Raw genomic sequence first — 15,848 nt, forward strand, 5'->3', positions numbered from 1 at the left:
GCCTTTTGTTTAATGTTCTCCTTCAAGATCTCAGTTGTAGAACTGTTTTCTACAAATAAATGTTTCCTTTACCATTTTATTTGTTCTGATAATTTCTTTGTTATTATTTTATATACATTTTGTTATTTTCTGGAGAAAAAAATATTTTCTGCAAGCCATTGTTTTGTGAATGATACCCTTCAGTTTTAGAGCAGTGCTTCCAATTTTAATTGCATTTTTTATTACATTTTCTTTTTCTTCCAGAGACAGGAATTTTATTACAGTTTTCTATACGAACATTTATTCTTTTTTCAGACTAAAGTTTAATTAAGGTTTTTATCGGCTGAGTTGCTTGTTCAATTACTTTTCATTTGTTTTCAAGTACAATTTCCACAATCCTTGAAATAATATAATACCAAATACAACATACTCTCCAGCGATTGGTGCTGTCTAGCACAGTGTAAGAGAAAGGAGAGAAAGAGCACCCTTTCTGTGTTGGAGAGCCATTACGATTTTTGAGAGTACAGATTTCTGTAAGTGGTAGGTAGCCCTTTCCATTTTACACACAGGTGGTTTTCTGTGAAGGAGACGTGATGCTTTTTCAGGGAACTGCTGTTCGCGCGAGAGAGCTAGAACACATTGAGAGAGAGAAAAGAGAGAGAGAGAGAGAGAGAGAGAGAGAGAGAGAGAGGGGGGGGGGGTTAGGGAGGGAGAGGGAGGGAGATGGAGAGAGAGAGAGGGGGGAAGAAGAGGAGAGGAGAGGGAGGGTGAGGGAGGGAGAGAGGGGGAGAGAGTAGGAGATAGTGGGAGAGAAAGGGAGAGGCGGAGAGAGAGGGTTAGGGAGGGAGAGAGAGGTAGGGAGAGGGCGAGAGAGGGAGAGAGAGAGGTGGGAGAGGGAGGGAGAGGGAGAGAGAGGGAGAGAGCGGGAGAGAGGGAGAGCGAGTGAGAGAGAGAGGGGGCGAGAGAGAGAGAGAGAGAGAGAGAGAAGGAGGCAGAGGGAGGGAGAGGGAGGGAGAGGGGGAGAGAGAGGGAGAGAGGGGGACAGGGGAGAGTGAGGGAGAGGGAGGGAGGGAGAGGGTGAGAGAGAGAGAGAGAGAGAGAGAGAGAGGGGGAAGAAGAGGGAGGGAGAGAGAGAGAGAGAGAGGGAGAGGGGGAGAGAGAGAAAGAGGGTGTGAAAGAGAGGGGGGCGAGAGAGAGAGAGAGAAAGACTTTTCGTTGTGTCTCTAGTGAGAGCCAAGCCAAAGTGAACCTTTTTTATGGATCCACTTTCTGCCTTGACTGAGGATATAATCATATCTTGCAAGCCAAAGGGCAATACAATGCTTCAGAAGACTGCACAGGTGCTTAGAAAGTTGCTAAAGGTCCACCAATATGAACTGGATGCTTTACAAACGCTCGAGAAGATGTGTGGAGAAAGCACTTCCCTTGGCAGTGTAGCAAGCCCCCTGGGTACTTCTGCAACAACTGAGGCATCTGTAAATGAGAGGACCACGCCTAATAGCACTGCGAGCGAACTCAGGAGCAGAGAAGAAGGTACCACTACAGAAACTCACAAACTAAACATGCAACCCAGTTCGGAGGCCACCACACAGAGGGAGAGAGCTTCTAGATCGGGCCAATCCCCAAATTAGCAGCAATCACTGGAAAGAGGCACACCTGGTGATCTGAGTGGCAGGATACCGGGCTTGGATTTGGATGTAGACTCTGCAGATGCTGATCGCGTGGAAAGTTAAGCCCAACACGTCCATAGAGAAGAGAGTGAAAAGCATGAAATAGTAATGTTTCAATACTTTGAATCTAGTGAAACGGCTAACGAAATCATCAGTGACCTGACACAAAAAATATTGAAAGAACACATAGCGATTTCCCAGGTCAGGACCAGAGCTCAGTACCTTCTGGAAAATCTAGAACCACAGGGCATCATGTTCCAGGTTGAAGCACTAAACCATGAACATCCAGTGTTTGGGGCCACTTCAAATCAACCCTGAAGATGTTTTGTACTGTATGTACCAGGAAAGTATGCCATGAAAAACCGGCTGGGCAGTGCAGCACACATTCGCTTAAGTGCCGTCTGGAACATTGCCAACCAAGTGTTCTTCCTTACTCTCAAATGGACAGAAAAAAGTGCTGTGGACACAAAACAATTGTGGTCGACAATGAGAAGAATGAGGACAGCACTTCTAGAAGGGATGTGGCTCCAGAATCCAATAGAACATCATTTCACCAGCAAACTATAAATGGCGTGTTAGAAAAGAGTGTTCAAGCGTCCATAGCTAAAGACATTAAGCCATCTGATTTCAAAGCCCTTTCTAATTACTTTGCACCCCACTACAATGAAGAAAATGCTGCTCCCTGCATCCGTTCATTTGGACAGAAAACAGTGCAGAGCTGCAAGATGTTATATTCGAGTGGCTGCAGCTGCTCGATCTGCATGCCAGTTTTGTGGTGCATTGCGAAAGGGCAGGTTCCACCGTATGCCACACTTTGCTCACAGTTTGAATCTTCTAGTCCGTGACCTTTTGAAGTTGAACAGCAGTATTGTTACCTTGGTGAGCGGCAGCAAAGAAATTGTGTGGCTATTTTCCGCCTTTCTGTGAAGACACAGGCAGCATTGGTAAACATTCAGCAACAGCTTTCCGTGTCATCAACCTGTGCACGGTGTGCCCACGCGGTGGAGCTCCACTTCTGACATGCCTAAACGAATGAGGGAGCAAAAGAGGGTAGTGCAGAAGTACACCTTGCAGCATGCAGGAATGGATGGTGTTATGCTTAATTCATCAGCGTGATTCATGTTCGAGCACCCACTGCACCTTCAGAGACCTGGGTCACATGCTACATTTGCAGGGAGAATGCCACACTACGTGAAGCGATACCACGCATGAATCTGCAGAGCAACACCTTGAGGGGCAGCCTAGTGCCTTTCAAAGCAAAGGAGTTGTTCCTGGCATTCCGCTGGCTGGCGGGATGCTTCAGCTGTTTAGGATTGCAAACAATTGGATGATCCGATGGACACAGAACACTATCAGCTAATACATCCATTACCAACTCTATATCCTCCAGCACTCTGGCCATATAAACCCATCATACTTTCTGCAATGCTAATGACACATGATAACCCTGGAAGTAACAACGACAGAGGCTTAAGATAAAAAGATGAGGACCAACGGGGCCTCCTCTGATATAAATAACGTTATCAACAAGATTTGTACACCTGGGTCCGTTGACACAAACACAGATTCTATGAAGCACTCTAAAGTCTGTAAACAATTCATCAGGGGTGATTCGTAACGGGGGGTGGGGAAATCTAGGTCATCATTATGCAGGATTCTTTAATTGACTTTGAGGCTTCCCATAAAGAATGAGCCTGTTCCCCTTGGATGGTACCTCCTCGGACTGTGATGATGACGCTGTGGTTGACACTCACCGGGATCTGGGTTCCTCGTGCTCATCTGGATCTGCACGTTCGGTCAGCCTCCAGGATAGAAGATTCAGAGACTGTGTTCAAAATCATGTTGCAGCTGAAGAATAGAGAAGACTCACAGGCACCAATGCACACAACCTACCGAAAATCCACCAATTATCCTGCAGAATTCTGCCTCCATCATTGAGACGCAGACCCAAGGCTTGGACGATATCCAGATTTATCAAGAAGACAATCGAATTCAGTAAAAGGAGGCACTGGTGGGATTACCAAAAACTAAGGAAGAAACTAGGCAGTTATTGTGACTGTTGTAATACGTAGACAGGGCGTGAATACTGGGTGTATTTTTGGTGATCTGGAAGGCTGGGAGCTAGAAGATAAGGCAAACCATGTCTTTCGTGAAACGAGGGGTTTGAGTAATGAGGCAAATAACCTGAGGCAGACCATGGCAATGATATCCAAATACCGCATCATGTTTGACGGCTTAAGAACAAGAAAAGGGAGCATGCCAAACCACTGACAGTAAACTCACACAAAGTCTGTGAGACAGTATGATTGCCTCCGGAAAAAAGAAACAGTATCGCTGACCACGCTTAATCATTTTTAAATCCTTTCTCAAGAGAGTCTCGAAATGACCAAACGATGGCGGAAATTGAAAAGTAGAATAGAGAGACATTCGAAAGAAATCTGCAGCAGCTGTGCATTTGGAGAGTCTGATTGAATAACAATAAAAAGAAAATGTAATACCTAATATATACAAAGGATGAAGTAGAGGGTAAGATTATGGTTTGGCAAAGGCTGCGCTTCTCCTTGTTTGGTGTTACTGAGTTTTGTTGCTGGGCACGATAGCTCTTAGGATAAAATGAATCTGACCCTACATTTGCTTTTGGTTGTATTCATTGAATTCTGCTCTGAACTCCCGCCCTCCCCCACACACAACAATGATTTCCCTCCCCGAAAGAGTGCTTAAGGAATAAAGGTTTTCCCTTGTGGAGGTCTGGGGAGATTGGGGAGTCATGCTTTGTCCAGACGTGATTCAGGGAAATGGTAGTGGGGTCAAAAAGCTGGGGGAGGACATTGATTATGCCGGGGAGCGGGGGGTGTAAATTATCATTTCGTGGACAACATCAAGGGTCCTTCTTTGGAATGCATTTGCTTTCAATGTTTGGAGTCACTTGCAGGATGTGTTTGGCTGTATCTGTGAGGAGCAATGTGATATTTATCCTCATGAAACCTGCCCAGATGAGGAGAGCACCTGGCAGAGGCTTCCTGGGCTGCCTGGCATGTTGCTAACCAGTTCCCCAAGAAAGGCAACCTTTATCAAGAAACATGGGAGACTTTTATGGAGTTATAAGTGGACTGTTTGCATCAGAATGTGATGTAAACATTTATGTTCACACAGTCAGTACTGCCCTTTAAGTTCACCATTCTTGTGTGGGAGAGTTTGGGGTGTTTAAGTTCTGTTTACATACTAAAACGTGTAATGTCTTGTTTACTGATCATTTTCATTCAATAAAAATGTGGATACAAAAAAAGAGAAAGTACTGCGCTTCTTACTCTGATTCCTGATCGTTAAGCTGCAAGAAATGTGGACCATCTTAAGGATCTTTGAGTATGAGATCAGTGTTTGTAGGACGGATACAATTCCAAAATGTGCGAGCTAATTTCAGGTGATCCGGATATGTTTCAGACACGTTCCATGAGAATACATCTTCACCTGGGACTAAGGATCACAGCCTGATGTTGACCTTTGATGGTGGGGCAGCACCTTGAATGACAAAGCTATCATGAAATGTTCTTCAAGTTGTGACGCTCCCAAACTCATGCTGGATTGCCGGCCACAATCTGTTGCGTTTACATTATGAACTGGCGACACGTGGCTGAGACCTTCATACTGTATCTGTTTTTCCTCCTCACAGACTTCTACAAGCCTCAAAATGCTGATTGACAACTGGAACATCCAGACGGCCTCATGGCTGAAAGAGTAAGAACTTGAATGCAGGTCTTTGCAGTGTGTGGAGATGGAGTGGGCAACCCATAGAGTGTGGGGCCAGTCGGGCTTAAAGAGCCAGGGCACACTGCAGATCTTCCAACACTCATAGCAGTGAATAACCGCGCCTAGTTAACCGGGGAGAGTCAAACCTGGCCCAAACAATATTATATTGGACAGGACTAAGAATAATGACACTTAATTCATTTTCAGATTGACCTCAGCAGTTTGGTTAGACATTCGGAGTTGGGGTTTCACAAAATCGAATTATCTCTCCGAATGCCATTATTTTCGGGTAAAAAATAACACTTCAGGGGGGAGTTTTTCTGGGGCAGTGTGCGTGGATTGCTCCTCCCATCCCCCCACATTAGGGTTCTGTATTTGTGAAATCTAACCTCTTACTCGCAGTTTCAGACTCATAAACTGAACATTTACCGGGGAGGGGTGAGTGAAGCACCACTAAGATGCCAGGCCTGGTATTCATTGAACATTAGCACCCTTGGTGAGGGCGCCGACCTATCAGGAGGCTCGGAATGCGTGCTATACTCTATGGTACAAGCCCATGTTCCGAGTAGTCTGGGCAGCCCTCAGCCCCTTCCCTGACTCCCCAAAATACCTTCAACTATCCCTACGTAAATATCTCCCCTCTCCAGCCCTTCGCTCCTCTACTTCTAACTTCCTCAGGGTCAATCGTTTTTCAAAGAAATGTGCCTGGGGTAGATCTCTGTCTACAGCTAGGGCCTCCCTTTGGAACAGCCTCCCTGCCACCCTGAAACTTGAGGAGAACCATTTCCAGTTCTGGAAGCACCTCAAGACCTTCCTCTTCGATTCTGCCTTTTCCCCTCTTCTCCCTTGATGATCTTTTCTCTCTCTGGCATCGTGCACTTGGCCACCCTCGGTCCTTCGGGCCCAGGTACCTGCTCACCCTGCCACTGCACTGCCTCCGAGCCACCACTTGCACTGGGGTCTGTATCTGTACCCATACAGTCCCCCCCACTTTTCTTCTGCACTATAAAATCGTTGTTTTTGTTCTCCCCTGATCCCCTCCCTTTGCCTGGTTGTGCTCTAAAACACTTGTGTATAAGCGCGATATAAATAAAATATCATTTAATTTCTCCCTTCACCATTTAGCACCCATGTAGTTTCCTACAAGGGTGCCAAAGGTGTCTTTTTTTCTCTCAAAGAAAAAGAGAAACATACCTTTGGTGTGCAAGCTACTTTCTGTGAAGTTCGTTTTCCATATTGATGATGTCATAGTCATCAACATAGAAAAGGGACTTCCCGCCCACGTGTACTCAGTGGTGCCGAGCCGCACACCAAGATATGTTTCTTTATTTTCTTTTTTCTTTAAAACAATATTAGCACCCGTGCAGTGAGCTACATGGGTGCTAATGGCAATATTAAACTTGGTGGCGGACCGACCCTCGGCAAAGGTTCCGTCGCCCCCGCTAAGGTACCCTTGCTTCGCTCAGGCTCTTAACTTGAGCGGCAAGCTGTTACCGACAGGGTCTGCCCACCGCCTCGGTTAATATCACCTTAATATGGATGTCATTTTGATCAGAATAGACATACATAGGAAGCAATACAGATCACATATAAAGTTAATGGGAGTAAACCAGCTGATGAAGGGGGTTGTAGGCATATATGATCGTATAGGTCAGGAAGGTCAAGTGGACATCATTAGACATTTTGGCACGAGGTTTTGAAATATCCCTGCATTTTTAAAGGGTTAGCCATGCAAATTTAAGTTAAACAGCTGAGCATGTCCTGGAATTGTGGTAGACTAGATCAAAAATGAAATTATACATATATTGAGCATTATATGAGATTCAACTTGACAAGGGCTTTTAAAAGTATCTCATGCTCGTCACAATGATGGTCATTTTATCAGCCACATAAAGATAAAATGCTGATCCACCTTGATGGGAGCCAAGCATTAACTTGTCTGGTGTGCATGTGTTTGTGGACTTGGACGCAGCTGAACCCACCAAGCTACCTTACCATTTAGAAGGTTAAAGTCGAACCCAGCCAATTCTCGTCATGCAAAATAAGGCGAGAGCTTAAAATTCATCAGCTGTGACTAGTTTGACATTGACCCACAATTATAATTACCAGGTGCCTCCAGGTGGCGGCAGACCCCGTGTCCAGTATAATGGTTCACTGAAACCCCTCTAAATGGCATTTGGCATAGACCAACACAAGGTGTATGGCTTCTATGACCACAATCCGCCCCTTAGAGGGCCTACTGGGAATATGTTCCTTTCAAGCCCCTTGCTTCACATGTATAGTGTTATCTCTGAGCCCAGCTAACAGACTAGTTAGGGCTAGCCCACAATTCCCATCTTCCCTCTGTGCAACCAAGACCAGCATCTTAAGTGTAAGAATAACTTGCTTGGCCTGATACCTTCTTAAGTGGCTTTCACTTTGGTCCCATTTCCCATTGACCTTTGTAATGTTATCTACTGCCACTTGATGCCCAGTGTATGCATGTATTTCTGAAATAACGTTCATAAACCTATAGAAATCTAACTCTATACGTATCCCTGTAAAGGAGAAAGGCATTACGTGCTCTTATGCAGAACCTAGCAGTCTTGAAATCTATGGCATGTATGTGTAGTTGTCACTCTGGATTTATATGGTATGTGGCTTATAGTGCCTAGCACTCTCCAGTTTCATCTCCATATTATATATTTCTGTCTGTAAACCTGTTGACTTTAATTGTTCTTCAGCCAATGTGGTTGCACTCTCACAAGTACACACTGAGGAACAACGCTTAATAAAAAAATTGTATTCAGAATTCTCACTTCCAAACGTGCTCAGGATCACACAGTTAGTCAGGTCAGACAGGTCGCCGAATTGAACGTTACCAGAATGCCTACCCTGTACCATTTGTCAGTGCACGTCTTTCCAAGAGCATCTCGATTGTTCATTAATGGATCACGAACCCCTCTCATGGCATGATGGCACTACCCAGAGGGCTAGAGTGGGTATTTACTTGCACTCTCACGGCATGATGCCACCAGCCAGAGGACTAGCCTGGGTATTTACTTGCACTCTCGGGGCATGATTCCACGAGCCAGAGGGCTAGACTGGGTATTTACTTGCACTCTCACGGTATGATGTCACCAGCCAGAGGGCTAGACTGGGTATTTACTTGCACTCTCGGGGCATGATGCCACCAGCCAGAGTTGCAAGAGTGGGTATTTACTTGCACTCTCGGGGCATGATGCCACCAGCCAGAGGGCTAGACTGGGTATTTACTTGCACTCTCACGGCATGATGCCACCAGCCAGAGAGCTAGACTGGGTATTTACTTGCACACTCACGGCATGATGCCACCAGCCAGATGGCTAGACTGGGTATTTACTTGCACTCTCACTGAATGATGCCACCAGCCAGAGGGCTAGACTGGGTATTTACTTGCACTCTCGGGGCATGATGCCACAAGCCAGAGTTGCAAGAGTGGGTATTTACTTGCACCCTCGGGGCATGATGCCACCAGCCAGAGGGCTAGACTGGGTATTTACTTGCACTCTCACGGCATGATGCCACCAGCCAGAGGGCTAGACTGGGTATTTACTTGCACACTCACGGCATGATGCCACCAGCCAGAGGGCTAGACTGGGTATTTACTTGCACTCTCACGACATGATGCCACCAGCCAGAGGGCTAGACTGGGTATTTACTTGCACTCTCACGGCATGATGCCACCAGCCAGAGGGCTAGACTGGGTATTTACTTGCACTCTCGGGGCATGATGCCACCAGCCAGAGTTGCAAGAGTGGGTATTTACTTGCCCTCTCGGGGCATGATGCCACCAGCCAGAGGGCTAGACTGGGTATTTACTTGCACTCTCACGGCATGATGCCACCAGCCAGAGGGCTAGACTGGGTATTTACTTGCACTCTCACGGCATGATGCCACCAGCAAGAGGGCTAGACTGGGTATTTACTTGCACTCTCACGGCATGATGCCACCAGCCAGAGGGCTAGACTGGGTATTTACTTGCACTCTCGGGGCATGATGCCACCAGCCAGAGTTGCAAGAGTGGGTATTTACTTGCACTCTCGGGGCATTATGCCACCAGCCAGAGGGCTAGACTGGGTATTTACTTGCACTCTCACGGCATGATGCCACCAGCCAGAGGGCTAGACTGGGTATTTACTTACACTCTCACGGCATGATTCCACCAGCCAGAGGGCTAGACTGGGTATTTACTTGCACTCTCACGGCATGATTCCACCAGCCAGAGGGCTAGACTGGGTATTTACTTGCACTCTCACGGCATGATGCCAACAGTCAGAGGGCTAGACTGGGTATTTACTTGCACTTTCACGGCATGATGCCACCAGCCAGAGGGCTAGACTGGGTATTTACTTGCACTCTCGGGGAATGATTCCATGAGCCAGAGGGCTAGACTGGGTATTTACTTGCACTCTCACGGCATGATGCCAACAGCTAGAAAGCTAGACTGGGTATTTACTTGCACACTCACGGCATGATGCCACCAGCCAGAGGGCTAGACTGGATATTTACTTGCACTCTCACGGCATGATGCCACCAGCCAGAGGGCTAGACTGGGTATTTACTTGCACTCTCGGGGCATGATGCCACCAGCCAGAGTTGCAAGAGTGGGTATTTACTTGCACTCTCGGGGCATGATGCCACCAGCCAGAGGGCTAGACTGGGTATTTACTTGCACTCTCACGGCATGATGCCACCAGTCAGAGGGCTAGACTGGGTATTTACTTGCACACTCACGGCATGATGCCACCAGCCAGAGGGCTAGACTGGGTATTTACTTGCACTCTCACGGCATGATGCCACCAGCCAGAGGGCTAGACTGGGTATTTACTTGCACTCTCACGGCATGATGCCACCAGCCAGAGAGCTAGACTGGGTATTTACTTGCACTCTCGGGGCATGATGCCACCAGCCAGAGTTGCAAGAGTGGGTATTTACTTGCACTCTCTGGGCATGATGCCACCGGCCAGAGGGCTAGACTGGGTATTTACTTGCACTCTCACGACATGATGCCACCAGCAAGAGGGCTAGACTGGGTATTTACTTGCACTCTCACGGCATAATTCCACCAGCCAGAGGGCTAGACTAGGTATTTACTTGCACTCTCACGGCATGATTCCACCAGCCAGAGGGCTAGACTGGGTATTTACTTGCACTCTCACAGCATGATTCCACCAGCCAGAGGGCTAGAATGGGTATGTACTTGCACTCTTGGGGTATGATGCTACCAGCTAGAGGGCTAGACTGGGTATTTACTTGCACTCTCACAGCATGATTCCACCAGCCAGAGGGCTAGAATGGGTATTTACTTGCACTCTCATAGCAGGATTCCACCAGCCAGCGGGCTAGGCTGGGTATTTACTTGCACTCTCACAGCATGATTCCACCAGCCAGAGGGCTAGACTGGGTATTTACTTGCACTCTCACGGCAGGATGCCACCAGCCAGAGGGCTAGACTGGGTATTTACTTGCACTCTCACGGCATGAGGCCACCAGCCAGAGGGCTAGACTGGGTATTTACTTGCACTCTTGGGGCATGATTCCACGAGCCAGAGGGCTAGACTGGGTATTTACTTGCACTCTCACGGAATGATGCCACCAGCCAAAGGGCTAGACTGGGTATTTACTTGCACTCTCACAGCATGATTCCACCAGCCTGAGGGCTAGACTGGGTATTTACTTGTACTCTCATGGTATGATGCTACCAGCTAGAGGGCTAGGCTGGGTATTTACTTGCACTCTCATAGCATGATTCCACCAGCCAGAGGGCTAGAATGGGTATTTACTTGCACTCTCATAGCATGATTCCACCAGCCAGCGGGCTAGGCTGGGTATTTACTTGCACTCTCACAGCATGATTCCACCAGCCAGAGGGCTAGACTGGGTATTTACTTGCACTCTCACGGCAGGATGCCACCAGCCAGAGGGCTAGACTGGGTATTTACTTGGACTCTCACGGCATGAGGCCACCAGCCAGAGGGCTAGACTGGGTATTTACTTGCACTCTTGGGGCATGATTCCACGAGCCTTAGAGCTAGACTGGGTATTTACTTGCACTCTCACGGAATGATGCCACCAGCCAAAGGGCTAGACTGGGTATTTACTTGCACTCTCACAGCATGATTCCACCAGCCTGAGGGCTAGACTGGGTATTTACTTGCACTCTCATGGTATGATGCTACCAGCTAGAGGGCTAGACTGGGTATTTACTTGCACTCTCACAGCATGATTCCACCAGCCAGAGGGCTAGACTGGGTATTTACTTCCACTCTCATGGCATGATTCCACCAGCCAGAGGGCTAGACTGGGTATTTACTTGCACTCTCACGGCATGATTCCACCAGCCAGAGGGCTAGAATGGATATTTACTTGCACTCTCACGGCATGATGCCACCAACCAGAGGGCTAGACTGGGTATTTACTTGCACTCTCACGGCATGATGCGACCAGCCAGAGGGCTAGACTGGGTATTTACTTGCACTCCCGGGGCATGATTCCATGAGCCAGAGGGCTAGACTGGGTATTTACTTGCGCTCTCACGGCATGATGCCACCAGCCAGCGGGCTAGACAGGGTATTTACTTGCACTATCACAGCATGATTCCACCAGCCAGATGGCTAGACGGGGTATTTACTTGCACTCTCACAGCATGATTCCACCAGCCAGAGGGCTAGACTGGGTATTTACTTGCACTCCCACAGCATGATTCCACCAGCCAGACGGCTAGACTGGGTATTTACTTGCACTCTCGGGGTATGATGCTACCAGCTAGAGACCTAGAATAGGTATTTACTTAAACTGTCTTGGTATGATGCCAACAGCTAGAGGGCAGGAATGGGGATTTACTGGCACGCGGTGTATGGTGCCACCAGCTAGATAGCTAGAATAGGGATTTACTTAAACTCTCAAGGTATGATGCCAACAGCTAGAGGGCAGGAATGGGGATTTACTGGCTTGCAGTATATGGTGCCACCAGCTAGATAGCTAGAATAGGTATTTACTTAAACTTTCAAGGTATGGTGCCACCAGCTGGAAGGCAGGAATGGGGATTTACTGGCACGCAGTGTATGGTGTCACCAGCTAGATAGCTAGAATGGGGATTTGCTTGCATGCAGTGTATGGTGCTACCACAGAGGGTAGCATGACTTCATGAATGCACCTGTGTATGCTTTTAGGCAGGCAGGGTTGAAAATAAAGGTTATACTGTTACTCGATGCCTCGTTGACCTACAAGGTCTCATCAAGCAGGGTGGAACCAGGGCAAATCTATGCATCGCTTGGGTAACATTTTGCAGTGTATGTTTGTGCATCAGTTATGCCTCATTCTTGCCTTTTTTGCCCCCCAGGATCTGCTATGAGCGCTGTCCTGTGCACCCCATGCTAGCCACCTTCCTGCTGTCCGCCCTTTGGCATGGAGTCTTCCCCGGCTACTACCTGGCCTTTCTCTCAGCAGTGCTCATGACCATCGCGGGCCAAGCGGTGAGTGTGCCCACAGGATAGAAGCCTCGAACCCAATGTGGCTTCAGGCCTTCAAGAACTGCGTCCGTTGCCCGCTGCTCCCATTCTTTCTGATGCGCTCTGGTGCCTGCTGCCTAGGCTCATGCATACATGCACACTTGGTACACAGGCATCTGACAGCCTAGAGGGTTAACCCTGGCTTCACGGTGTATGTATGCTTGGCTTGCCTCTCCTCTCTCATTCTGGATGCAAGAACCCGAAAACGTTTCTGTGACGTCCTTTTGTGCTCTTTAGTTCTTTTCCCCTTTCACAGCTGCCGCCTTTACACAAGCCACTCATGATCTCGCGCATCCCTGTGGATGGGATCAGATGCACGCAACACCAACTGAACAGGCTGTTTATCATGGACGGAAAACACACCATCTGAGGACCTTCACCCAGTGACTAGGACTGGCTCCCCCTGAGTCATGTTAGGTAGGGGGGCTTCCTTGGCCTTCCGCCTGAAGTAGTTTCTGCTCTCTTGTCCATCTGCTCACTTTTTTCCTGGCTAACTCAGGACCTCGTCACCCAACTTCATGATGTATCCTAAGTATTCCTCACTGCTGAGGCTAAAGTCCTGTGCTACCGTCTTACCTCCTATTCTATCCTTAAGAAGGCGTCTCTCACTGCATGTATTGCTTATGCACAGTAGCCGAATTGTAAAAACAAGTAGTGGAACTCATATGTTCGCTCTGCCCTGCCGCTTCTTCTCCACTGACCCCATACTCCCCCTCAATTCAAACCCCATTCCTAGGACCTTCCTTTCCTCCTCACATTACTATGTTTTACAACAGTACTGTCAAGACTGATGGAAACACAATGAAATCAATGTATTTAATTAACCACCATTGGTTTGTCAATATCAGCAAGAACATGGAGCTTTAAGCAGCCTCCCCCTTCCCCTCACCCACCGTTCTCACCTCTTAAGGGACATGCCCAGGACTATAGCCACACCCCCACCCGCCCCTCACCTGTACAGACAGCTGTGTCTGCCTGCAGCAATTCATGCTTAATCCAGAAGACAAACACAGATCACTGATGAACGTAGCTGTGCAGTGTTTCTGCAATGCGCGTTATGTCCCAAACAGACTATGCAAATAAACAAAAGCAGTCTAGCACCTGTGCAGTGCGATGTGACAATGCAGTGTTCACCACAGAAGCCAGGTTTCAATACCCAGTAAGGGAGAAGTTACAAAAAAACCAAAGGTGCCCTTCCTTGCCATCCTGGAATGGTGCTCTGGGGCACATAAAGTAAGGCAACAATGTTGGATTTCCCTGAAAAGAAAGGGGACGTGGTAACGTTTACTTCCTGAAAGTGGGGTTAGGGTGGGCACCACGTATTACAAATGTCGTACAGCAGTAATGCTTCTAGTGGTCAAATTTAAGGAACACCTTGGTCAAAAACCCTATGGCACAAGGGTATCATATACAACAAAAAAGGTTGAGTTCCTTCTGAGCCAACCAAAGTGCTCTCTGTTATGACCCCTAGCAACAGCTCACAAATATAATTCTGTCGCTAAATAACAATTATATTAAATGATATTTGAAGTGATCAATCCATCATGACTCAGGGCCTCATCATGAGTTGGGCGTTAACGCCGGTGCTATTAGCGCAGGCGCTAATAGCCCTACCTCCAAACCCCCCCGGCGCTATTTGCGCCGGATCACAGGTTTGGTGGAAGGGTTATTGCCCATTCCCCATTGGGCCCATTCGGGAATTCCTCATTCCCCATTGGGCCCAATGGGGAAAATTTGCGCTATTACCACCAGTGGATTTCCCGCCAGCGGTAATAGCGCTGAAAATCGGCAATTTTGCTGTGGATTTCCCCCCAGCTCAAAGCTGGGGGGAAATCCACCAAAGCCATGATCTGGCGGACCCTTAAATGCGGCAGTAATAGCTCCATAAAAGACAATGGGCCTCATCACGAGTTTGGCGGTAACCCTTAAATCCGGCGGTAGCGCTGTTACCGCCGGATTTAAGGGTCCAGCAAAACAGGGCTTCGGCTGATTTCCCCCCAGTTCTTAGCTGGGGGGAAATCAGCTGAAAGTTCGCGCTCATACCGCTGGCGGGAAATCCGCTGGCGGTAAGAGCGCGAAATTTCCCCATTGAGCCCAATGGGGAATGGGGCATTCCCGAATGGGCTCAGTGGGGAATGGGGATTTCCAATTCTGCCAAACCCGTGATCCGGCGCTAATAGCGCCGGTGGGTTTGGCGGTAGAGCAGATAACGCCAGCGCTATTAGCGCCGGCGTTACCGCCCAACTTGTGATGAGGCCCAATGAATAAATAGTCCTTGTGTTTGCTAGCCAATGCATTTGGATGCAAATCCGTCTTTAGGGCTAAACACTTACAACCACAAGGGCATTACACCAAATACATTTCAAAAAGATCACACAATATTGTACACCCGTAAGGGTACACGACAGAGTATTAAAACATATAGACAAACAGATAACAAAAGAAAAAAAGCATTACACATTAGCACATAATGTAATTCATTAAGTCAGTGTTGATACAATGGGCCTCATCACGAGTTTTGCGGTAACCCTTAAATCCGGCGGTAGCGCTGTTACCGCCGGATTTAAGGGTCCGCCAAATCAGGGCTTCGGTGGATTTCTCCCCAGCTATGAGCTGGGAAATCTCCCGGCGGTATGAGCGCGAAATTTCCCCATTGAGCCCAATGGGGAATGGGGCATTCCCGAATGGGCTCAATGGGAAATGGGGATTTCCAAATCCGCCAAACCCGCGATCCGGCGCTAATAGCGCCGGTGGGTTTGGCGGTAGGGCAGATAGCGCCAGCGCTATTAGCGCCGGCGTTACTGCCCAACTCGTGATGAGGTCCAATCTCTTCTAAATACATCGTCGGTTGACCTTAGCAATCCCGTATTTGTTCTAGTAGCTGAAAGGAATTGAAAGAGAATAGTGGCACATGTACATG

The 15,848-nt window shown here is 47.9% G+C and overlaps 1 protein-coding gene across 1 annotated transcript in view; it reads left to right on the plus strand.

The window, feature by feature from the left end:
• The window catches only part of LOC138503329 (lysophospholipid acyltransferase 2-like), a 228,382-nt gene that overhangs the window by 189,386 nt on the left and 23,148 nt on the right, over nucleotides 1–15,848 (plus strand). The window contains exons 10-11 of the mRNA XM_069622961.1: nucleotides 5,320–5,384; nucleotides 12,760–12,892. Coding sequence (XP_069479062.1) covers nucleotides 5,320–5,384; nucleotides 12,760–12,892 — 198 coding nt within the window. The remainder of the gene's footprint in view (nucleotides 1–5,319; nucleotides 5,385–12,759; nucleotides 12,893–15,848) is intronic.

Source organism: Ambystoma mexicanum, chromosome 11, assembly GCF_040938575.1.
Source record: "Ambystoma mexicanum isolate Mex_15411 chromosome 11, UKY_AmexF1_1, whole genome shotgun sequence".
Lineage (NCBI taxonomy): Eukaryota > Metazoa > Chordata > Amphibia > Caudata > Ambystomatidae > Ambystoma > Ambystoma mexicanum.